This window comes from Henckelia pumila, chromosome 2 (genome assembly GCF_033568475.1).
Source record: "Henckelia pumila isolate YLH828 chromosome 2, ASM3356847v2, whole genome shotgun sequence".
NCBI classification, from domain to species: Eukaryota; Viridiplantae; Streptophyta; class Magnoliopsida; order Lamiales; family Gesneriaceae; genus Henckelia; species Henckelia pumila.
Window position 1 is genome coordinate 132,680,724 of NC_133121.1, and position 24,448 is coordinate 132,705,171.

The window sequence follows — 24,448 nt, forward strand, 5'->3', positions numbered from 1 at the left end:
CTTAGCTTGTGAAACTCGCAAGCTCGCAAATACAATGGAGAAGAATGCCGAGAAGATCTCCATGTTATTGAAGCAAATGAAAATGTTTGAGCCGTAAACATGATCAGTGCTTTTGTTAAGAATGACTTTTATTCGTGTGTTTATTTTGAAGTTGCATGAACAAACTTGGTTTGTATGAGATATGTGTCTGTGTATTGTGTTTAATTTGAATGTGTCTTGATGTGCTAATGAAAATGCGTTCTAGTATTTTAAAGAGCTACTGACTTTGATGTACTATGATAATATGAAAGTTTAAACATCGTGGTAATTAGTTGGTTCGATATGTTGAATCCCTCATTATTATTTTGGATTGGAGGATTGTATTCTACAGATTGAGATAAACTTGCTGCCTTCCAATTAAAAATTCTCTGAAGCACGGTTACAATTGAGATAATGCTTCATTGTGGTATGTACAGCTACTTTGAATTTTAATAATTATGGATGCCTAGTTCCATATCATCCGTTCTCCAATATTGTGTTAATTTTGCAGGTTATGTTAAATAGATGTTGCTGATCAGCATATGGTCACAATTGAGATGAATGGAAGTTCATTTATTGAAGACATGGAAATTCGGTACTTCTCATTTTTTTAAATCACAAAGTTGGATATAATATTTTCATGTGCATTTAAAGAAGCAATTAATGTGTGATATCTACTACATTCTGATTCCATCTCCCCTTTAATTAATTTAACACCTTTTAACTGATTTGACATGCATATCTCCAAACTCATTAGGATATCTTGATGATTGACTTGTATTTACTACAAGTTGTTGGGTGGCTTTACTCAACTATCTTATATGCATTTATATAACAAGCGAGATTTTGTGTTTGACATTATTGTTAGTAGAAAAAGCAACACATATACTCTCATTCTCTGTCCTAACTTGAATTCAATCATGTCTGTGAGTACGAAGGGTTGTTTGAAAGACTCTGTTAGTAGCGCATACAACATTCCGGTGGTTAATCTGAGCTCCGATGATGAGAATACAATGTCTACGGAAAAAAGTCAATACCAACTGAAATAAAAAAAAATGTGCATATGTTCGAACCAGCGGGCAATGAAGGTAATATTAGGAAGAAAATGAAGTCTTATCATCCATCGCTTCCGACACTACATGATGAGAAAGAAAACTTACTTGCCACTGGACCAATACTTCCTAGTATCAAAAGAAATGACTATTGTATGGAAAATCTGAAGGGAGAAGGCAAGAAACCAGTTGAGGTGATTGATCTAACCGATGATAAAAGTGGCTAGGGTATGATGAATGTATTTAAGTTTATACTCTTGCCCCACCTTTTTTGAGTCTCTGTCATTTTATTGTACTTGACAGACTTTTTTGGTTATGTTTAGTGGGGAAGAGTTATGTGTATGCTTTGAATTTGGTTGACTTTTTTGGGTTGTGTTCGAAGGTTTTTATGTAAAACCAATGAAAGACCAGTTATTATTGTCATTTTATCTTAACATGCAAAGTGTAAATGCAATCAAAAAGCTCCTGGCCACACTATGGGTCAAGTATATAATAATTATTGTCATTTGCTTAGCTATGTCTACTTTCCATTCACCAATGCAGTCACGTGCATATAGTGAACAATTCCAGTGGTGCAATCATGGATACGAACTATCAATATTGTTGTTTCTGGTGGTAGGTCCAGCGATCATATTGCTGGTAAAACTATGAATACAAACGAGTCCATAAGGGCATCATGAAAAGCATTACTGGAGCTGGTGAAACTTTGGAGCAATCTTAGTTATCATTTATCCTTTGGAATTGCTTAAGTTTCACTACATCCATTGGCTAAAAAATAGGAATGACCATTGAGAGAATTATTAATACGAGGAATTAATAATTTATTAATGATAATGCATTATAGAGAAAAATTGTGTATACGGGTGGTAAACAAATTCGTTAGCCGGAGGATCCAAAATATAACCCGATCCTTACTTCTTTTCACAATCCACTATGACAGATTCGTAGGTCACAAAATGGAGCATGTAAGGTAAGGTCACAAAATCATGTGTGTTTGCCAATGCTGCAGCATCATAAAGATTCCCACAGACACAAAATCAGCATTAACAATACATTGCAAAATCAAAATTAAGTCATACACTAGTTTACCCACTTTAACTCAACCAAAATCACTATAATGAGACACTGAGCCACTGAATAACCTTCAAAAACAACACTACCAAAGTTTCATAGAGATACTAGTCTCTTAATCACCTTGTAACAACCTTTTCACTAAGCATATCCTCCCTTTCTCACCGAGACGCTTGAACAGTGCCAATTCGTCATGGCTTTTGAACAGCAACTGAGCTGCACGCACTTGCTCTTCTTTATTCAGCTCATTTAGCCCTTGTAGACCTTCTAAAACCATATCTTGTGCATCCGAAATCTTCTCCTTGGCTGCGATTTCCTTAATCAAAGCTGACATTGTATCTTTTGTGATATGCGCAAAGTTGTTGATTGCCTTGACTATGGACTCATCGACGTCATTCACTTTTGTCCTTTTGTTTCTCTTTGAAGTTGTTGCGGAAGTTGGTTTTGACAGCGGAGTCTCAGTTTCCGAAATTGAGTCCCCTGAGACTTCTAAGACAGGGGCTGTTGGAGTATCTACTCGGATGGACTCGTTGGCAACAGGTTCATCTGGAAGTATAAAAACGTCGAACAGTGCATTGTCATAATTCAAGCGTTGGTCTCCAGCAGCACGATCATTTCCAAAGATTTCATACCAATCATGAAAATGTATCCACTGCTTGTGTCTCATAGTTCGTAAACTTTGATCTCCCTACGATAATATAGTACGTATTAAACATTATGGTTTACCAAAAGAGGCCAATAACAAGGTGAGTGTGTATACCTTAATGATGTCTTCCCACGTCTCATCCGTAGCATCAATTGTATGCTCAGCATCATTCCATCCAACACCACTCCTTGTCAAGATAGTCACCAAAGTGTTGTACGTTTTCTTCCAAACATGGATTTTAGAATTGATATGAGGAATGACACGTAAGTTACATCCACGAATTTTAGTCTGCATTGCAGTCTCTAGTAAACTTAAATAACCAGATCTGAATCCGTTATCGCTTTTCCAACCCTTACTGATGACGTCTTTCAAAGCATGGATCAGAACCTCTTCCTCACGTGCGGTCCAACTTCTTCGCGTTTTTTCTGGTTTCTTCGCACTTTCATTGTCACTTCCAGAAGTTGCGTTGCTGTAAATTTCTAACAGATGATTGATCTGGCACAACATTACAGTAGCAAACAAAACATTAAAACTGAAAATTCATTATTAAAACCGAACACAGTACATAGGCGCATATATAAAAAAAAATAAACACATAATTAAAACAGCATGCCAACAACCAAGAATTATAAATATTGATTTCAATCCAAACAGATACAGTAAATACTCTTCGAAAACAGCCAAGTACTAAGGTCTTTAAGCACAATCTAGACAAGTATTAAAATAGGTAATTCAATAATTGTTTGCATTCCACATTGACGAGGCAAACTCCTCTCTCCATGCATCCCACGAGTTTGATGTATGGAAACTGCTTATGAACTCATTTTGTGTTTCGTGTGCAGGGCTACCCAATACTTCTTCAAATTCTTTCATTGGATCATCAGGCATTTGTGATCGGATGAAATTGTGTAGCAGAATACAAGCGAGAATTATTCGGTTCTGCACTTTAATTGGATAGAACGATGGGCTTCGAAGGATCGCCCATCTCTTCTTCAATAGACCAAATGCTCTTTCGATTACATTACGAGCTTGAGAATGTCTCCAATTGAAAAGCTCCTTGTAGTTTTGTGGTCCATAAGCACGGTTGCCCCATGCGTCCCTATGATATCTAACTCGTCGAAACGGAGTCAAAAATCCTTCGATGTTTGCATAGCCATACCTAGTTAATTCAAACCTCTTGGAACTTTGAAACTATCATCTCCAGTGAGTGCATCTCTTAAAACCCGTGCATCTGCTGCTGAGCCCTCCCAACCAGTCAATGCATATATAAAGTTCATGTTTATGCCACATACACCCAGTACGTTCACCGCAATAGTACCTTTTCTTGTTCTATATTTTGCTCTATCTTGGCAGGGTACATGTACGACAATATGTGTCCCGTCTAATGCACCTAAACAACCCTACAGTAGTTGATAACAAAAAATCCCAGTATAGTGTTACATTTCTAATGCTGCTGATCGACAGTACTGTCTTCCTTATCACATGTTTACAAAGTAATATAAGTACCTTAAACCATTTCCAGGTCTCATTTGGACAAGTTTCATCAATAGGAGTAGGCTTCACAAGAAGTAGTGGGTGTAACTTCAGCACACCCTGCAATACTTCATGAAAATGTGCACTAAACTGTCCACTACGATTATAGTCATGTCCAGTTACACGGTTTTTTTTATGATGCGCCAATATAGACAAAAACATAGCTACCTTTTCCTCAACACGTACATATCTAGAATCAACTACGCCTCCAACGTTAGTCACTAGATAACATAGACGTGCAAATGCATTGCGATTCATTCTCAGATTAACAACACATTGGACATCTTCAGCGTCAATGATCCTATGCAAATGACTCATTTGGGCATTTATTCTTCCTGTCATTGTGTAAGAAGCAATCGGTCTGCGACGGCCACTGCGTGGCCGCTCCAACATTCTTCGACGATGTCGTATTAAAAGACATATCATCAAATACATTCGACACAACATTTGGTGTACCATTAACAAGATGAGCATGTTTCTACGTTTTCTGTCCATCTTGCAAGTTTACTGAAACAAATAAAAGTAGTCTGTTTTGTACAACCATAATAAAGGCGTTGATTGCGTAACGAAAAAATCACGAATCATTCCATATATTCAAAACGAACAATATATAAACATATTTGAATGAGCATAAGCGCAAACATTCATATGGCAAGTAGTAAAAAAACATAAATGAAATGAAGTACCATTCAAATATCAGAATCTCTTGAAAAAAATGTTGTCCTAAATAATGTTAAAGAATAATCTCTTGAGCTCAATATACTCACCGACACCCAGAACACGTGAATCAAGTTCAAGCCAACGCATTAATTTTATCTCTACTGTTAAATTTCAATACCTGAGTACTGCATAAACGGATGTGATTCCGAATTTATTTTTTTTAGCTCCGATGCTGCTGCGACTACGCTCACCATGGGAATGGTTTTTGTTGGAAAATGTTCCGATTACCAGCATAGGAATCCGACATGAACAAAAAAATGTATATGAGCTCCGAACATACCTCGTTCATCTGTAGAGACATCTACATATCTGAACTTCTCATTTGAATCGTCCAGATCTAGATTTGGTTCTCTGTTACGTACATAATAAGGCCCTGGGAAAATGGGGAAAGAGAAGGAAAATTTATTAGGGCCATGGGTATAATGATAATTGTGCTCCACAATCTCTGTTACTGTTCATAAAAGTTTTCCAATACCTTCACCTGCACGTGGATTTGTTGTCCTATTATTTCACGTCTACCGAGTAAAATAATACAGGGCCCTTGGGTTATCAGGAGAAGTGAGAAAAGTGAACCAAACGGAAGTTTATTTATTAATCCTACACTAATACCCCCTACCAAATAGGGCCTTATTGTATTGTATGATATATATATATATAAAATTGATCCCCGCACCCTAGGATGCGGGAAATCCGTGCACACCCATGCTTAAATCAACTCCGTTTGACTTGAAATTTTTATGGTAAAATTGTCTCAAAAATACGAATCCAATCATATATCATATGCTATAAATTTCAATCTCGGTGTCCGAAATCATGAAGTTGGTCGAAAATAGGATTAAATGTGCAATTTTCGGCCATCTTAATGATTTTGGCCATCGAGATTGAAAATTGTGTCATATGATATATCGTTGGATTCGTATTTTTGAGATGATCCTACCGTGAAAATTTCAATTCAATCGAAATTAATTTGAGCACGGGTGTGCACGGATTCCCCGCACCCTATGGTGCGGGGATCAAGACTATATATATATATATACATATATATATATATATGAGTATCAATTCTTAGGTAATTTTTGGGAGAGTTTTTTAAAATTATTTTTTAGCTTTTTCGTTAATAAAAATTTAAAATTTTATGAAATTTTGTTCATAAAAAACTGAGAAGTGATTCCTAAAATCTCTTCCAAACACTAACTTACAACATTTTTCGAGAACAAAGGAAAAAACATTTGTAAAAACACTCATGTTGTGTTTAAAGTGAGTGAATAGTTGTAACTTCTTGAGCGATTCGATTTGTTCTCGCGAAAATGTTAAAAAAATATTAAATTACGCGAAAACATAAAAAGAGTAATATCTTATGATCGATAGCAAAAAAATTTCAAGAGAAATGATGAAGACTATAATATATGTTGAATTAAAGTAAGAACATCGCATTCCATTTTCACATTAAATCCATCCAAGTTTGATGGAATACGATAGACTTTCTTTCAATAATCACATTTTAGTTATATGAGGTGAAATTCTCTCGATAGTCGATATAATACATTTCATTGATAAAAAGAACAATTCACATGCTATTATATATGTCGAACTCAAATTTATCTCACGTAGATCATGCATAGGCTCAACGTCTAAATGATTCTCGTCCACAAAGTTAAATGTGATAATGTTGTTATTAATAACATTATTTTGAAAACTAGAAAACCCTACGATGCAAGTTTGTGTTTCGAGAAGATTTATTGTACACGAGTTCTTTTTAGTATTCGAATATTTAAAAAAGACATCGGTTTTTAGAATTATAATTATTTTAAACTTATTGTGTGAGTTATATTTATAATGTTTTTTTAACATGTGACAAAAAGGAAGGGATTTTTTTTATGGAATAAATTATCTCTAAAATATTTAATAACAAATTATAATAATATAAACTCATATTCATAACGTATATTAACATTTATTTGGATAAATAAATAATAATTAATAATAAAATTAGAAACCCTGCATCGTTCCAGTGGGGAAATCTGGAAAAACTAAAACCCTCCCTTGGACTGCACACTGAATCTCATTCCAACACACACACACACACTCTAGGGTTCAAGCTCGGGAGGAGAAAGGTGATACGCAGCAGATCAATGGCGTCTTCACTTTCAAGAAAGCTTTGTGGTGGAATTTGTGCCAGCTACAAAGCAAAAGCGAACACCTCTTTCGTTTCTTTCTGCACAAAAAGTCTATCATCTGCAGAGACAGAGGCAGATTCAGATTCTGATATTGAAACGGCCCATCTTTCCTCATCAAAACAGCAGCAGTCTACGGTGTATACCGAGCGAACCCTCGAAAACGGTCTGGACTTGGGCATTTACAAGGTGTTTTTTTTAACAGTGTTACCTGTTTTTCATTTTTACAGTCTACATCGTGCATAGCAATTTCGAATTCATTTGTTGTTGGTCGTGTCTTTCTGGTCAAACTCATCCTTTTTATTGTTTGTCTGATGGTGAGTAGAGTCGAATCCTCCCTGCTCAAAAAATACCTATGTCTTTGTTTCATGCCTGTACGGGGCTGAACGCATGCAGTTTGTACATATGTTGGATTGGGACAGTGGTGATCTCTCTCCCATTAAATTTATTAATTATGCATGTTTATTTTCATTGATTAAACACATACGATATCGCAATTTATTGTAATTGTATACCAGCATAACTTGTGTAGTGGTGTACAGAAATGTTATGTGCATAAATGAACATTTTTTTACATTATTTGTGCCACAAACTTGTCACTCCACAGTCCACACTGGTTACTGGTTAGTGATTGTGATGTTTGATCTGGGTTTGGATTTTAAAAAGCAGGCAATATTGATTGGGCAACTGGGACAGGCTCCTATACCAAAGAAATTGAAGAGTGGGAGGATAGTGACTCTGCTCTCTATTGGAACTGGGGGCATCCGGAACAACAGGAGGCCTTTGGATAATGAAGAACCCAAGGACTATGCAAATCGTTGTGCAGTGCAGTGGCATAGGGTTTCATTATATCCTGAGAGATTGGGAGAACTTGCAGTGAAGAGTTTTGTTCCCGGGTAACTTTATATTTCCAGTAAAACTTGGATCTGTGGGCAGGTGCATTGTAGTCCAAGCATTGTTTGCAAATGGAAAATGTTAATTATTTTCAATTATCAGTAACCGCATGAGAAGAACTCCAAGAAATGAAAAGAATGGGGATGTATTGTGATTTGCGGTTTGAAATAAGCTGGTCATGAATTTTTTATATCGTCTCGTGTTTATGCAATTTAATTAGGATATAAGGGATTGCTTTAAGCTAGTGATGTGAATGTCTTTGACCACACCGATCCTATTACTATGTGAAACTATAAATAGTTTTAAACTTAGATGAGTGTGTGCAACTTTTCGTGGCAATGGGGAATTCGATCTCTCATGCACAGTTGAACTGATCTTTTTTCCACTCACATCACTTTTGTGCTTAGCATGGAGTAATTTTCTTACAGCTCACACGGTCTTTACTCATGATTCATGTAAATCAACTAGACCACTTTTATTTTTTTCTTTGTTTCTCAATCGGCTCTATTTTTCTCTGCATCCAGCCTTTTCAATTTCCTCCATTTCATAAAATTTTACATATTTTGTTGAGTTCCGGTATTTGATGTATTTCACCATGCTGCGCCTATTGCTATGTGAAACTATAAATAGTTAAACTGGTGTGCAACTTTTCGTGGCAGTGGAAGTCAATCTCTCATGCGCAGTTGAACTGATCTTTTTTTTACTTGCATCACTTTTGTGTATAGCTTGGAGTAATTTTCTTTCAGCTCACACAATCTTTACTCATGATTCATGTAAATCAAGTAGGACCCCTTTATTTTATTCTTTGTTTCTCCATCGGCTTTATTTTTCCCAGCATCCAGCCTTTTCAATTTCCTCCATTTCATAAAGTTTTTCTTATTTTGTTTTGAGTTCTGTTATTTGATTTGAGTTTTACCCATTGTAGTTCTATCTTGTATGTGGAAGGCAATCTAGAGACAAAAATCTTCAATGATCCCATAAGTGGTCTTGTTCGGCGAATACGAGAGGTTGCCGTACGGAGAAATGGTAAGCTGGCTTTCAATTCATATGCTTCATTGTGTTAATGTTCCTTATTGTAATTGGTTGTTTATAGCCAGTTGTTTCATTATATTCATATACTAGTGCAGTCTGTGTGTCCTATTACCTAAATATGAAGATCGAGATCCCACCTTGAAAGCTTCTGAGATGTACTTTCTGTTTTAATTTCATGACCTCATGTAAATTATATGTTAAAATTATAAACGTTGAATCATCAGTGAAAGCTTATGAGATCTAGTTATAAATCATTCGCAGTTTAGTTGTTCGTCGAACCTGTAATTTGTGGGATCGTTGTGTGATCTAAGTAGGCTCTTGCTACTTTGTTCGAACGGACTTTTGCTCTGAACTACATCATGATTCTTTTTCTCTGAACTACAGCTATCTTGGTCTTGCAGGTCGGGTTTTGTATTTAGGAAAGGGAGATGATGCCGAGAAGCTATCAAAAATTGAGTTTGGAGGAGTTGGCTATTATTGAGGTGAATTTAAACATAAAAATTTAGCCTGTTTCGCTCTCCTTTGGGTCGATTCCTTGGTCTGCCTATGTTGGTACAACCATCTCGATCTTGCCTTACCCTTATGACTCCCCCTTTTTTTATGCCAGGATATATATATATATATGTGGATCCTGTCTCCAAAATCCAATGCAAGCAGAGTAAGCTTTTTGGGGTGTAAATCTGAAAATTTTGAGTTCCAGGTTTAGCCCTGTGAATCATAAAAATTATTGTCTCTGTGTATGGATGATAAGTTCGAACTATAGTCGAGTGGCAATAGTTTGATACCTGGTGTAAGACATTTTTCAATCATTCGATATATTTCATGTTAGGAATTCTAGAGCAAGTTGCTTGGCTTTGCTGGTAGTGTGTGTTGAATAAAAATAGCGGGTGTGTGATTCGATTGGAGTAGTGTGTGTTTGTCCATGAATTTTATTTTTGAGAGCAAATTAATTGGTTTCGTAGTGCTCACCATGTTTATATATTTTGTGACCACATCCAACACCAACTTTACAAGGCCATTAAGATATCATCGCCCTGCCCAATCCCCCTCACCACCATCCAAACATTATCATATTCCTTAACAAAAGAACTCCAACAATATGTTGCCAAATCACAAAATAAATAGAATCTCCACTAACTTTTCTAATATATATTTTCAAAAAGTTCATATTATATTGGTGTCTTGCTATAATTTTTTTGTTCTTTATTACCATTTTTCGGGCACTTGCTATCTTTTTTTATATTATGATTATAATAATCCTTTAGTTTTATAAAACATCATTTTTCTTTAGTGAGTAGTATGCTTCAGTTATTTTTATGCATTTAAAACTATGTACTCCTTCCGACTCAATTATACGGTTTTTTTTTTCAAGTCGTCCCAAATATTAATCAAAACCTGAAAAACATCTAGACATTTTTTGAATGAATAAAATAAAATAAAATAAAATAAAAAGTTTGTATGTAAACTGCCAATGTAGAAAAATAAACACGTACAATGTATATATATATTTGTATGACGTGAAAACCCGCCGTTGCTACGTTTTGATTCGCATATTATATATTTGATTGATACGGATGAGGTATAAAAATATATCGTGCATATGACATGCCGCATGCGTGTTCAACTCTTTGCTACCTATCTTTGTGTAGTATATATATATATGGTCATCCCTACTCCTCTTTTAATTATAGAGGGGTATAGGATACAGGTAGACCCATCAAGAGCCAAATTAAATAAACAAATAAATGCAAGCACCCGCAAAGTTTTCAAGGTTGGAAATTAATGGAAGATGTGAGAAAAATAGTAGTCATTGTGGAAGATGTCCAAGTAGCAAGAACTGCCCTCCGTTGGGCACTCGAAAACATCCTTCGTTTGGGTGATTCCATCATACTTTTACATGTATATCCCTGCAACCCCAGATCAAGAAACAAGAAAAAGAGCCGAACCCTTCGCCTCAAAGGTTTCCAGTTGGCTCTCTCCTTTAGAGATATCTGCAACTCTTTCCCTAATGTATGTATATATATATGACCATCATCATTTTATTTCATTATTTGATTCTTTTTTTTTCTTGAAGAATGGAAGTTAGGAAAATGGGTTTTTTTTTTTTTTTTTTTTTTTTTTTTTTTTGGGGACCATGTGTTTGTTTGCAGACGAAGACGGAGATTGTGGTGACAGAAGGGGATGGAGAAGGAGGAAGGATTGGTGCCATAGTTAGAGAGATTGGAGCTTCCACTCTTGTTTTGGGACTTCATGATCATAGTTTTTTTTACAAGTAAGTTTGAATTTGATGCAATTAATTAAACTTGTTGAATTTTTTGATCAAATAATTAATAAGATGGTCGAATTGATTCTTGGGGGGGGGGTTTGAAAACTTACAAAGTAAGATGAAGATGAATGGTTGGTCAACGGTTGTTCGTTATGGGCAGGCCAAGAACTTAATGTGTTGGTTAGGTAAAGGTTTGATGAAATGAAATGTTTACTCGTGCATTTGATTTTGAGTTTCAAGAAATGAAAAATTAGTTCGATACATAAGTGTATATATACTAGCAGTCACGACGCGTGCCATGCATATGTACAGACATACAGTATAATAAAACACTATAGTGTTTAGAAAAATAGATTAATTAATAAGGATAAAATATTATACCATTATTAGAAAAAAAGAAATGAGGGTCGAAGAAATAGAGATAACGCGGAATGGAATTTGAGGAATTTTGATGTTACGTTGGTGGAAATTTAGAGTAATTTAATTTAATTAATGGGGTAGAAATGTGAAAGGAGATGATGTTTTTGACCTTTTTGCTCCTAAACAATTGGGAGCAAAGTTATTTATGGGATTAGAAATTGGTGTAACCGAGTCGGATTAAAATATTTTTTTTAGAATGCTCAAACTTTATAATAAAGATAGTAAATATTATATATATGAGGAAATTTCGAAGATATTGTGAAATTAAAGAATTCCCTTATTAATGAATTTTAAACAAATTGTATGAATAAAACTTATATTTTTATTTATTTATTAGTATTATATAATATATAATTTAAGGACATTGCTAGCCAGTGGTGGATGTGTCCACACTTGTACCTCAATTCGAAATCAGTTTGCCACTAAATAATGAGTATGTGAAAAGGGCTCCACTCGAGTTAAATTTTCTTGCCTTCTTTTTGCGCCTTATTCTTTTAACGAACCAATTATGTTGATTGTGACTCAGGCCCCAGGATGATCGTATGCCGGTCAATTATTATTATTATTACTATTATTATTATTATTATTATTTTAAAAAAAACCATTTAATTCAGTGATTGAGATACTTATTCCAATTTAATAATAATAATTAGTTAGAATATTTCTCTAAAAAGAGATGATGAAACAATTAAAAAATTATATAAAAAACACAATATAAATATTGGCACGAAACCACACTCAGCTTCTAGGCGTTCATAAAAATGACACAGATTCCATGCAACTAAATACGTGGGTCAAATCATGCAGATATAAAACGCGTGATTAAATGAACTACCACAAGTTGAATTTGTATTGGTATTTTCATCATGTACGACATTAAAGTTGAAAATTCACTTTGAGCTATTAATTATATGGTTTTGAAATATTTTGGTTGTATTGCTATCATATGTAGTACGACGACATATGCTCGGTTCTTTTATGAACGTCAATGACAATATTAGTCTTAATATTTAAATATTATATATCTCGAATAAGAAGGGAAGTGCCCATATTGTACGCAAGAAAAAGAATAGATTTATCTCGTTCTTGTGATGCAAATTAACATGACAATGCATCTTTTGGCAATATCCCACTTTCAATTCATTGATCTTATGTATATTTAATTTGTTTATGTAGGTTGGTGATGGCCCAAAACAATATCTCGAGTAGCTTGAATTGTAAGGTACTTGCCATCAAGGAACAAGCAACTAATTTGACACATAGAACCATCTCATTACAAGGCATCACTTCTACTAATATGGACTTCTCTCAAATCGAAATAGCTACATTAAGGTTAGCATATTGTTAAAGTGTTTCTTTGGATTTTGGTTTTTTATATTATCAAATTTCAGCTTTAATTATATGCATGAATCATTATGACACTGGATGATCAGTCGGCGCTATGTTAACAATTAACATCATACCTTAGGAAAAATAAAAAGGACCAAAATTGCAATATAAACAAACGTAGCGAACTAAAATTAAAATTCGATAACATAAAATACCAAAATCAGAAATAAACGATTATAAATGACCAAGATTGAAATTTTCCTTGTTCCCGACTCTTTTTTCTCCATTTAATTATTGTATCGAGGATTAACTTTAGTCTACAAATGTGAATTAAGGAAGATGATTAATTATGCAATTAATTTTCATGGTTTTGCAGTGTTCCTGAAGTTCCAATACCAAAAATTGAATACCAAATTTGTCCGGATCCCAATGCGATTATGTGGAAGTCGAAGCCAGCAAGAACCTTCAAACATACCTGAGACTGATCATTGCACACAATTGTTAAAGTCAAATCATATATGTTACCAATGATTTACATAGTAGATTTAAAAAAGATAAATCATACAATGATTTCGCGTATAAGGGTGTGATTGTTTCTTTTTTTCACTTTTTTTTTTTAAATTTTTTTTTGGGTAATTTCGGGGATTCAGCCTGATGTAGTTTGGTTCGAAATTCGATTAATACGCGTAATATTTGATCTTCTTGTTTAGGTTCAAATTATTATAAGAATTGTAAAAATAAATTGCTCAAGGGTAAAGTTTTGCCGCAAAGAGACTTGCGACTGGTCTGGATTTCGAAATATGATGGGAATGTTTAAGGATGAATTAAGAATTTCACGAAAGGGGATTTGTCATTTTTTCGAATAATATGTACCACGTGTATGTAATACAATTTCAAGATAATGTAGTTTTATTAAAAACTACTGACTGAATTGGTATAACGAGGTTATGTTGAGTCGTTGACTTTCAATTTTTAAATTTATAATGATCACTTGAAAATTAATGATAATTTTGTTGAAAATATATATAAATATATATTATTATTTATTGTTGAATGTTGAAGGTTGAAAGTTGAAAATTGAGTTGTAAAATATTGAAAATTAGTGTGTGATGATGTAATTAATGATGTATTAATTTTTCACTAATCTCCAATTGAGATCTATAAATAGGTCTCTCCATTTGTGTAGAAAAACACAATTGTGAAGAGAGAAAAATTTTATAAAGTGTAGAATTTGAAAAATTTTGAGTTTTTACTTTTTACCGTAAATTTTTACTTTTTCACAACACGTTATCAGCACGATCGCTCGAAGGTTCTCTATATTTTCCGACGCTCCAAAATACAAGAAGAAGTCAAAAATATTCAACAAGTAAGAATTTTTATTTTACTGTTTATATATTTTTATTGTGTATATATTAATATATAATATCATGTTATGAAAAAATAAGTTTTTTTCAAAACTTGTTATAAATCCTGGGAGGATGTTAAGACGACATCCCACACTCCCGGTAAGGGATACGACAAGTATAAAAGCCTCTAAGGTTTTTAAACAATAACGTGATATATATTTATTATGTATATATATTAACTATATTAATATATAATTTCATGTTATTATATAAAAGGTTGTCTATGACACTGACCTTATAATAACGTGATATGATATATATTATTGTGTATTTATATACTAACCATATTTGTATAATCTCATGTTATTATATAAAAGGTTGTCTACGACACCGATCTTATAATAATGTGATATGATATAATACCTGACTTTATACTAACTATATTGGTATAATTTCACAACATTATATAAAAGGCTGTCTACGACACTGACCTTATAATAATGTGATATGATATACATAATTATTTAATTATGATTATCATTATATGCATTACATGATTATCACGAATTTTTATTCAACACATACTCAATTTTTTCTTTACTCCCAACGGTCACAAACGGTAACAAAACGGCTAGTTTTTGCCCTATAAATATGTTCACTCAAACTCATTTTCAATCACACCAAATTCATTCTTTCTCTCAAAATATTTTATCCTCGATTTTTTCGAAGATGGAGATGATGACATTTATAAGGATATTTTTCATAACGACTATGATCATCATGCTCACGAGTCTTTTACTCACCAGCGATTTTCCAACACATATTTTTTCTCTATTTGTATACGCACTTGTAATTTACGTTCTTCCATTATTTTGTATTGTCATATTTATGGAAATTAACTAATAAAATGCATTGTTATTTTCTAGTACCACCATGTCGAACTTGGCGAAACTCGAATTCATTGCACTTGATATAACCGGAAAGAATTATATGCCATGGACCCTCGATGTAGAAATGCATCTCGAGTCATTGGGTCTTAACGAAACTATCAAAGAAAATAACATATCATCCTCACAAGATAAAGCAAAAGCGATGATATTTTTACGCAGACATCTTGATGAGGGGTTGAAATGTGAATATTTGACCGAAAAAGACCCAATGATTTTGTGGAAAGGGTTAAAAGAACGTTTTGAGCATATACGGGAAGTTATACTTCCGACCGCACGAGATGAATGGAATACTTTAAGATTCCAAGATTTTAAAAAGGTGAGTGATTATAATTCTGCGATGTATCGAATTGTCTCACAGCTGAAATTTTGTGGGCATAATATTACTGAGATGGAAATGCTTGAAAAGACATTTTCCACACTCCACGCATCAAATATAACTCTACAACAGCAATATAGAGTGCGTGGATTTTCAAGATACTCAGAACTCATCGCATGTTTACTCGTGGCGGAAAAGAATAATGAATTGCTCATGAGAAATCATCAGTCCAGACCTACTGGTTCAACGGCATTTCCTGAAGCAAATGTCGTAAGTAAAAATGAAAACCAAAATCAAAGATATAGACAAGATTTTGGTCGAGGTCGTGGACGAGGACGTGGGCGTGGACGTGGGCGTAGAAATGATCGCGGTCGTGGTCGAGGCCGTGGATTTGAAAATAAAAGAGATAGTTATTTCAATAACTCATCTCAAAGGAACGTCACGAACCACCCACAAAAGAGGCAGCATGATAATACGGGTGAAAATGAAAATCATCCAAAAAGAACTGAGAGTGTTTGTTATAGATGTGGCACTCCAGGACATTGGTCAAGAACTTGTCGAGCCCCTGAGCATCTGTGTAAGCTCTATAAAGATTCAATAAAGGGGAAAAAAAAAGAGACCAATTTTACTGAAAACATTGACCATACAAGTGGTTCAATGAATTTAGATGCTGCCTACTTTTTGAATGATTTCGAAGATATTGATTAAATGTACTGGTGGGAAAAGAATGTAACAATGTAATTTTTATATTATAAAACATATTATAATTTGCATGTATCTTTCTTAATTCATTTTATTGCATATTGTTTTTGAAGATCATTATGGAAAAAGCTATGATCAAAGATGGAAATAATGCACTGGAAGTTTGCATACCAGATAGTAGGGGTGGGCACGGGTCGGGTTTTTCGGGTTTCGGGTTATTCGGGTCGGGTACCCGATTAGTCGGGTAGTGTTTTACACTACCCGAAACCGAACCGAGATGGTCGGGTACCCGACTAGTCGGTTACCCGATTAAATCAGGTTCGGTTCGGTTTCGGTTTTTCGCTTCAAAAAAAATGAAAAAATAGATACAACCTACAGATTAATGTAATAAGAAAGAAACTCAAATGTTATCAAAATATATTATTTTTCAATGTTCACAATAACAAACTAAACAAGAAAATAATAAAATGACACAACAGAAATCAAAAGCATCAGTCTTTCTGTGAATAATTCATATTTGTTCAAATTCCTACAACAATATAGAGAGGCTTCTGATCTTCAATATCTTCCGATTCTTCCAAGATACCTGCTGCCTGCAAACCAAATCAGTGGAAGATACCACACGAAGCTACTAATGTAATGAACAAATTCCCTCAAACGATTTGAAATTATCATGTTGGCCGAAAATATTTTTCAGATTACACAAATATCTATCAAATATATAAAGATTCTAACACTTGAGCACACTTACCCGTTACCAGAGCAAGAAGCAAGCCGATAGAAGCAGAGGAAAAATGAACTCGAACAGTCGAAGTCCAGAAAACTCTTCAAGCCGATCAAAGCTGAGGAAAGACGAACTCGAAATCGATTGCTTTGGCCTTTGATTAAACTTTAGAAGCTGAGGATAAAATAAAGAACTCAATTGCTTTGAATAATTGAATCGATGAGTGAACACTCTCAAGATCCCATGGAAGAACGAGGGCAGGCTGGCAGCGGCGGCTCTCTTGAAGAGAGTCTCTTCTCACTTCTGCTACTAGGTTACAGACACTCTCCAAAAATAATCGGATAATGGCCCAAATAAAACCAAATAATAAAAGCCCATACCATTTTTATAAAAATATATATAAATAGTCGGGTACCCGATCGGGTAGTACGGGTAGTGTTAAACTACCCGAAACCGAACCGACTAAATATATATCGGGTTCGGTTACTACCCGAACCCGACAAAAAACTCAAACTACCCGTTTTATCCACCCGATCGGTTTCGGGTCGGTTCGGGACCCGAAAAACCCGACCCGATTGCCCACCCCTACCAGATAGTGGTACAACGCACACTATCCTCGGAAATGAAAAATATTTCTTGGAATTAAAACCAACAAAAACAATGGTGAATACAATATCAGGTCCTGTAGACTTGATTGAAGGATGTGGCAAAGCACAATTTTTGTTACCTAATGGTACAAAATTTTTGATAAATAGTGCTTTATATTCACCACGATCACAAAGAAATTTGTTGAGTTTTAATGATATATATTCTCATGGTTATGATACGGAAACAATAACCGAAGGAAATGAGAAATATATGTGTCTTACTACATATAAATCAGGAAATAAATATGTAGTTGAGAAATTATCAATGCTCCCTACTGGATTGCATTATACACATATAAGTCCAATCGAATCAAATATGGTTATTGGAAATTCTTCAATACTAACAAATTGGCATGATCGATTGGGACATCCTGGTTCAATAATGATGCGAAGGATTATAGAAAATACAAGTGGTCATCCACTGAAAGACCAGAAGATCTTTCAGAATAATAAGTTTCAGTGTAAGGCATGTTCTCTGGGGAAACTTATTATAAGACCATCACCAGCTAAAATCCAAAAGGAATCACCCATATTTCTTGAACGTATTCAAGGTGATATTTGTGGGCCAATTCATCCACCATGTGGACCATTTCGATACTTTATGGTATTGATCGATGCCTCTAGCAGATGGTCACATGTATGTTTATTGTCTACTCGGAATGTGGCATTTGCAAAATTGATGGCTCAAATAATAAAATTGCGGAATCAATTTCCCGAATATACGATCAAGAAAATAAGACTTGATAATGCTGGAGAATTTACTTCCCAGACTTTTAACGACTATTGTATGTCGATGGGAATTACTGTTGAACATCCTGTAGCTCATGTTCATACACAAAATGGATTAGCTGAATCATTGATTAAACGTCTGCAGTTGATTGCTAGACCAATGATTATGAGAACGAAACTCCCTATTTCTATATGGGGACATGCAATTTTACATGCTGCTGCATTGATTCGCATCAGGCCAAGTGCATATCATAAACACTCCCCATTGCAGCTTGTATTTGGCAAAGAACCAGATATTTCTCATTTGAGAATTTTTGGATGTATGGTATATGTGCCTATTGCACCACCTCAAAGAACAAAAATGGGACCTCAAAGAAAGAATGGTATTTATATCGGCTATGATAGTCCATCAATCATTAGATATCTTGAGGCTCAGACAGGCGATGTGTTTACAGCACGGTTAGCTGATTGTCATTTTGATGAAAATAACTTCCCAATGTTAGGGGGAGAAAAGAAACACATCGAAAAAGAAATCACATGGTATGTACCATCATTATTACATTTGGATCCTAGAACTAAACAATGTGATAAAGATGTACAACAAATTGTGCATTTGCAAAGAATAGCAAATCAAATGCCAGATGCATTTGCAGACACAAAAGGGGTAACAAAATCATATATACCTGCTGTAAATGCCCCTGCTCGAGTTAAAATTCCAAAGAAACAAAATGAAGACATTCATGATGTCATAAAACGCCTGAAGCGTGGAAGGCCAATCGGTTCAAAGGATAAAAATCTTCGGAAAAGAAAATACATAGAGAAAAATGATGATCAGAAAATAGAAAATGGTGTTCCAGAAGAAACACACGATGATGAAAATATTTTGTCAGAACCACAAACTGACGAGAATCATGAAATCTCTATCAATTATATTAATACTAGAAAAATATGGAACCGAAAGAATGTACAAGATATTGATGAGATATTTTCGTACAATGTGGCATGTGACATCGTAAATGAAGATAATGAACCAAAATATTTTGGTGAATGCAAAACTCGAAAGGATTGGTCAAAATGGAAAGATGCCATCCAGGTTGAATTAAATTCGCTAAATAAACGTAGTGTTTTTGGACCTATAGTCCTTACACCTAAAGGTGTTAAACCTGTTGGGTACAAATGGGTTTTTATTCGAAAGAGAAATGAGAAAAATGAAATAGTGAGATATAAAGCTCGACTTGTTGCACAAGGTTTTTCTCAAAGACTTGAAATTGATTATGAAGAAACATATTCTCCTGTTATGGATGCAATTACGTTTCGGTATTTGATCAGTTTAGCAGTGTCTGAAAACTTGGACATGCGTTTAATGGATGTTGTTACAGCTTATTTATACGGATCACTTGATAGTGATATATACATGAAAATCCCTGAAGGATTTAAGATGCTAGAAGCACAAAGTTCAGAACCCAGAGAATTTTATTCTGTGAAATTACAAAGATCATTGTATGGGTTAAAGCAATCCGGCCGAATGTGGTATAATCGGCTAAGTGAACACTTGATGAAAAAGGGATATGTAAATGATCCAATATGCCCTTGTGTTTTCATCAAGAAAACAACATCGGGATGCGTGATTATTGCTGTATATGTTGATGATTTAAACATCATTGGAACAAATAAAGAAATTCAAGAAGTGATGTTATACTTGAAGGAAGAATTTGAAATGAAAGACCTTGAAAAAACCAAGTATTGTCTTGGTTTACAAATTGAACAAAAAGAATGTGGAATTTTTGTTCACCAGTCTAATTATACAGAGAAGGTCCTTAAACGTTTCAATATGGATCAATCAAATCCTTTAAGTACTCCAATGGTTGTCAGATCATTGAATATAGAAAAGGATCCATTTCGTCCATGTGAAGATGATGAAGTTGTTCTTGGTCCTGAAGTACCATATCTAAGTGTCATTGTTGCCCTTATGTATCTTGCAAATTGCACTAGACCAGACATATCTTTTGCAGTAAATTTATTGGCAAGATTCAGTTCATGTCCAACGAAGAGGCACTGGAACGGAATTAAACATATATTCCGTTATTTACGAGGAACGACGGATTTGGGACTTTTGTATCCAAAAGATACAAATCAAAGAATAATTGGTTATGCTGATGCTGGATACTTATCTGATCCACATAAGGCACGTTCCCAAACCGGATATGTATTTACTCGTGGAGGCACTGCAATCTCTTGGCGATCACAGAAACAAACACTTGTTACAACTTCATCAAATCATGCCGAGATTATTGCACTACATGAAGCAAGCCGTGAATGTGTCTGGCTTAAATCAATGACTCGGCATATCCAAACTTCTTGCGGATTATCAGTGGACAAGAATCCAATCACACTGTATGAAGATAATGCCGCATGTGTTGCCCAAATGAAAGAAGGATACATCAAAAGTGACAGAACTAAACATATTCCTCCTAAATTCTTTGCATACACTCAAGAGCTGGAGAAGAATAAAGATATTGATATCTGTTACATTCAATCAAGTGAGAACTCATCCGATCTCTTCACAAAGGCACTTCCCACGGCGATATTCAGAAAACACATTTATAATATTGGGATGCGCAATCTACGAAATATGTGAAGAATCATTCATGTTGACATCAGGGGGAGTTTACGTGGCTGCACTCTTTTTTCCTTACTATGGTTTTTGTCCCAATGGGTTTTTCCTAGTAAGGTTTTTAACGAGGCAGTATACAACACGTAATGGAGATAGTCATTCTATCATGATCACAAGGGGGAGTGTTGAAAATATATATAAATATATATTATTATTTATTGTTGAATGTTGAAGGTTGAAAGTTGAAAATTGAGTTGTAAAATATTGAAAATTAGTGTGTGATGATGTAATTAATGATGTATTAATTTTTGACTAATCTCCAATTGAGATCTATAAATAGGTCTCTCCATTTGTGTAGAAAAACACAATTGTGAAGAGAGAAAAATTTTATAAAGTGTAGAATTTGAAAAATTTTGAGTTTTTGAGTTTTTACTTTTTACCGTAAATTTTTACTTTTTCACAACAAATTTGAGTAGATGTAACTTTGGTTGTTATACTTAATTAGCGGGCTGTGGTAATGCCTATGATGATTACATAAAAAAAATGGAGTTTTTAATTTTAAAATGAAAGTTTTCATTTTTTTCTGAAAAAAAAAATGAATGGAACGAGAAAAAAAATACTCGGGGATCAGATAAATATAGAATACTATATTTGAGTGGTTAAAATGTATTTTTGAAATTATAAAAATATTTTCAACATACCAAAAATCAATTACTATCGAATTATTAATAATAACATGGTGTAGATTATCTATGCAATCCTACTTTAATTGGGTAATTATATGTTGAGCTTTTAAGTAAATGACGATTTGAGAAGATGTCAACTCAAAATAACAATTGACGGGTGTACATTTAAGATTGGAATCAAGCTTATATTTTGCATTTAAATTACAAAATATTCTTGAATTCAATTAGGCTTCTTTTATTATTCTTATTCTCTCTTGCATTTTAAAAGATAAAATGACATCCGGTATATCAATATAAATGGACATTTAGGATGACTAAAACAAATATTATAAGTATTTTTGTACCAATTTTTTTCCTTATTTAACTGACACTCATAAAAAATATACGGTTAATTCGATGTTATCCTTGAGATATCAGATTTAATGATCGAAAATGAGCCACATTATTTGAGATGGTCCGACATTTGAAAAAACAAAAGTTTCAAAAAAGTTCAAACCTTCCGTAGTTAAATCAAAACTTCCTAAGTCAATATGGATTTTCCAAACTCAAATAGTCATCAATACATCTTATACGTAAAAAATACACTAGCACGTAACAATTCATACCTTCTTAACCCTAGATCGGTGTTTCGAACTCGCGTGTCCAAATAGGTGGAAACTCGAGCGTGACACATCGTTGTATGCAAAGTTCAAAGTTTCCGAATTCAGCCTATGATAATTGATAGGTCATTCAAAATTCAAATTTTGACTTAAAATTAAAGAGAACTCTCCCGATTCAATTGTATATTTTAGACTAGAGTTGGAAGTATGTAATATACATATATATATATATATATATATATATATATATATACCGAATGAGACAATCAGTACAGTATACACTATACACTCTTATATGTGCATTTTACTTGTCATGTGATTATTATATTTATGACTTATATGTTGTGATGATGTTGATAAAAACGAATGCCCGGGCTATCAAGGGTAGTATAGTGGGCTTGACGAGCTGACCGGGCTAGTAGGGATGAAGTGTGGTTTGTCCCTCCTTGATCGAGATGATCTGTACACAAGGGAAAAAAATGAAAGCACGTTAGTGGGACGCCGGAAGGTTTTTCGGCGGGGCCACTCCGATGCTTAAATCAGACTCAAAAATAGAGTGGGCTTCAGGAAAAATGAATATAGTGCTTTGGAATTTTTGATGAACATACCTCTACAAACACCTGAGGCAAGGTATTTATAAGCCTTGGAGTGAGAGAGTCACTCCGCATTTCCAGGGTAGTGGCCACGATCTGGGTCGTGGGTGCAAGAGTTGCCCACTTTTACCTGTCACACACGATGAAGCCGAAAGGCTCGGGATTATGGAAATCGTGGGGATCATGCCCTGGAGAAATGAGCTTTGTCTAAGTCATGAAGACCTCGTCCTCCCGGGATCCTGGAGCTCCAGGTCTGCCTTTATACATCCCTAACGTCCCTGACTCGGTATAGCTCTGTTCACTGCCCTGACTAGCATCCCTGATGCTTCTGCTTCTCCTTAGCCCTGATACCCCCGACTTCCCGGGATATCACCACTCCTCCCTAAAAATAGTTGGGCTATGTAGTGACCCTACCCGGATCCACTACCTAATCAGAGTTAAGAGCATAATTAATCATGCATTAAATAAATCGCTGCGGAAAACTTAAATAAAAACAGACCGGCAGAATACAACCGGTTAAATAAATTCGATTTATACAACCATATCGAATAAATAGCCTAAAGGCAAAACCTACGGCTAATCCTGCTGTCTTCACTGGTCACTGGCTACTCCAAGCTCCTGGTGCTCAATCCTGCACCTACACCAGCCCCGTCGAATGGGATGTCCAGATACACAGAAAAGATTGGACGTGAGCTCTAAGCTCAATACGAAAGCACTGGGTAAAACATACAAATATGATGCATGCAAATGATAGGGTATCCATATCTGGGATAACTGTATATAAATGCTCAGTAATGGCGCCTAGGACATGAGTGGTACAACCCGGGGAGCAAACCCTGCGTACACTGCTCATTCCTACAGGACGTGGACTGTGTCCCCAGATGCTAACTACCCATGACCCGTCAGTCATTGGGCAACATCACCCGTCCAGACAGGGCTGAGCGGCCCTACATTGCTCATCTCACAAGATGGACATGCACAACATGATATGCACATGCTGCATAATAATATGACACACAAATGCAACATATAAGCATGCAAAACCCGCTAGCTATCTCAGTTTGTACTTACGTACCTTACTACAGGCAGTTCCTAGCAGTCCCACTCTAGATTCCAAGCTACAATGCAAATATCCATGCATCATTATTTAAGCTCTAAAAGCCTTAATTAAGCTATTGCATACTTCTAAATAATTTAAGGAGACCATAGTTATACCTGCGTCCGTCGTCAGCCCGCTGATGACAATTGCCTCAAAACTTAGGCACATCTTTGCCTCGACGTCGGGATCGCTATGCCACTTCCGGATTCCCAATAGGATGCCTAGAACTCCCTAGATCTGAGTTAGAAGGCTTAGGAATCAGAGAGAAGAGAGAGAAAGGTGCACTTG

General features: G+C 35.0%; 2 protein-coding genes across 3 annotated transcripts; both read left to right on the forward strand.

Moving 5' to 3' along the window:
- Positions 1–7,047: 7,047 nt before the first annotated feature.
- LOC140882682 (single-stranded DNA-binding protein, mitochondrial) lies at positions 7,048–10,182 on the forward strand. 2 transcript variants are annotated; one of them, XM_073288823.1, is made up of 5 exons: positions 7,048–7,403; positions 7,884–8,110; positions 9,034–9,134; positions 9,542–9,622; positions 9,748–10,182. In XM_073288823.1, the coding sequence occupies exons 1-4, from the start codon at positions 7,173–7,175 to the stop codon at positions 9,619–9,621; spliced, it is 639 nt and encodes a 212-aa protein (XP_073144924.1). In that variant the 5' UTR covers positions 7,048–7,172; the 3' UTR covers position 9,622; positions 9,748–10,182. The 2 variants fall into 2 exon arrangements, with proteins under 2 accessions (XP_073144924.1, XP_073144923.1); XM_073288822.1 differs by having other exon boundaries at positions 9,542–9,623; positions 9,751–10,181.
- Positions 10,183–10,725: 543 nt separating this feature from the next.
- Positions 10,726–13,836, forward strand: LOC140882683 (uncharacterized). The gene is made up of 4 exons (XM_073288824.1): positions 10,726–11,150; positions 11,291–11,412; positions 13,003–13,158; positions 13,532–13,836. Exons 1-4 carry the CDS (start codon positions 10,923–10,925, stop codon positions 13,632–13,634), a joined length of 609 nt encoding a protein of 202 aa, XP_073144925.1. The 5' UTR covers positions 10,726–10,922; the 3' UTR covers positions 13,635–13,836.
- The last annotated feature ends 10,612 nt before the right edge of the window (positions 13,837–24,448 follow it).

What these genes read in the sequence shown, in the direction of transcription:
- LOC140882682 (XM_073288823.1), top strand. Translation starts at nt 7,173, where the DNA reads ATGGCGTCTTCACTTTCAAGAAAGCTTTGTGGTGGAATTTGTGCCAGC. An exon ending in TGGACTTGGGCATTTACAAG is followed by an intron (nt 7,404 to 7,883) that starts GTGTTTTTTTTA and finishes TTTAAAAAGCAG; the next exon opens with GCAATATTGATTGGGCAACT. An exon ending in GTGAAGAGTTTTGTTCCCGG is followed by an intron (nt 8,111 to 9,033) that starts GTAACTTTATAT and finishes TACCCATTGTAG; the next exon opens with TTCTATCTTGTATGTGGAAG.
- LOC140882683 (XM_073288824.1), top strand. Translation starts at nt 10,923, where the DNA reads ATGGAAGATGTGAGAAAAATAGTAGTCATTGTGGAAGATGTCCAAGTA. An exon ending in TCTGCAACTCTTTCCCTAAT is followed by an intron (nt 11,151 to 11,290) that starts GTATGTATATAT and finishes GTTTGTTTGCAG; the next exon opens with ACGAAGACGGAGATTGTGGT. An exon ending in ATCGAAATAGCTACATTAAG is followed by an intron (nt 13,159 to 13,531) that starts GTTAGCATATTG and finishes ATGGTTTTGCAG; the next exon opens with TGTTCCTGAAGTTCCAATAC.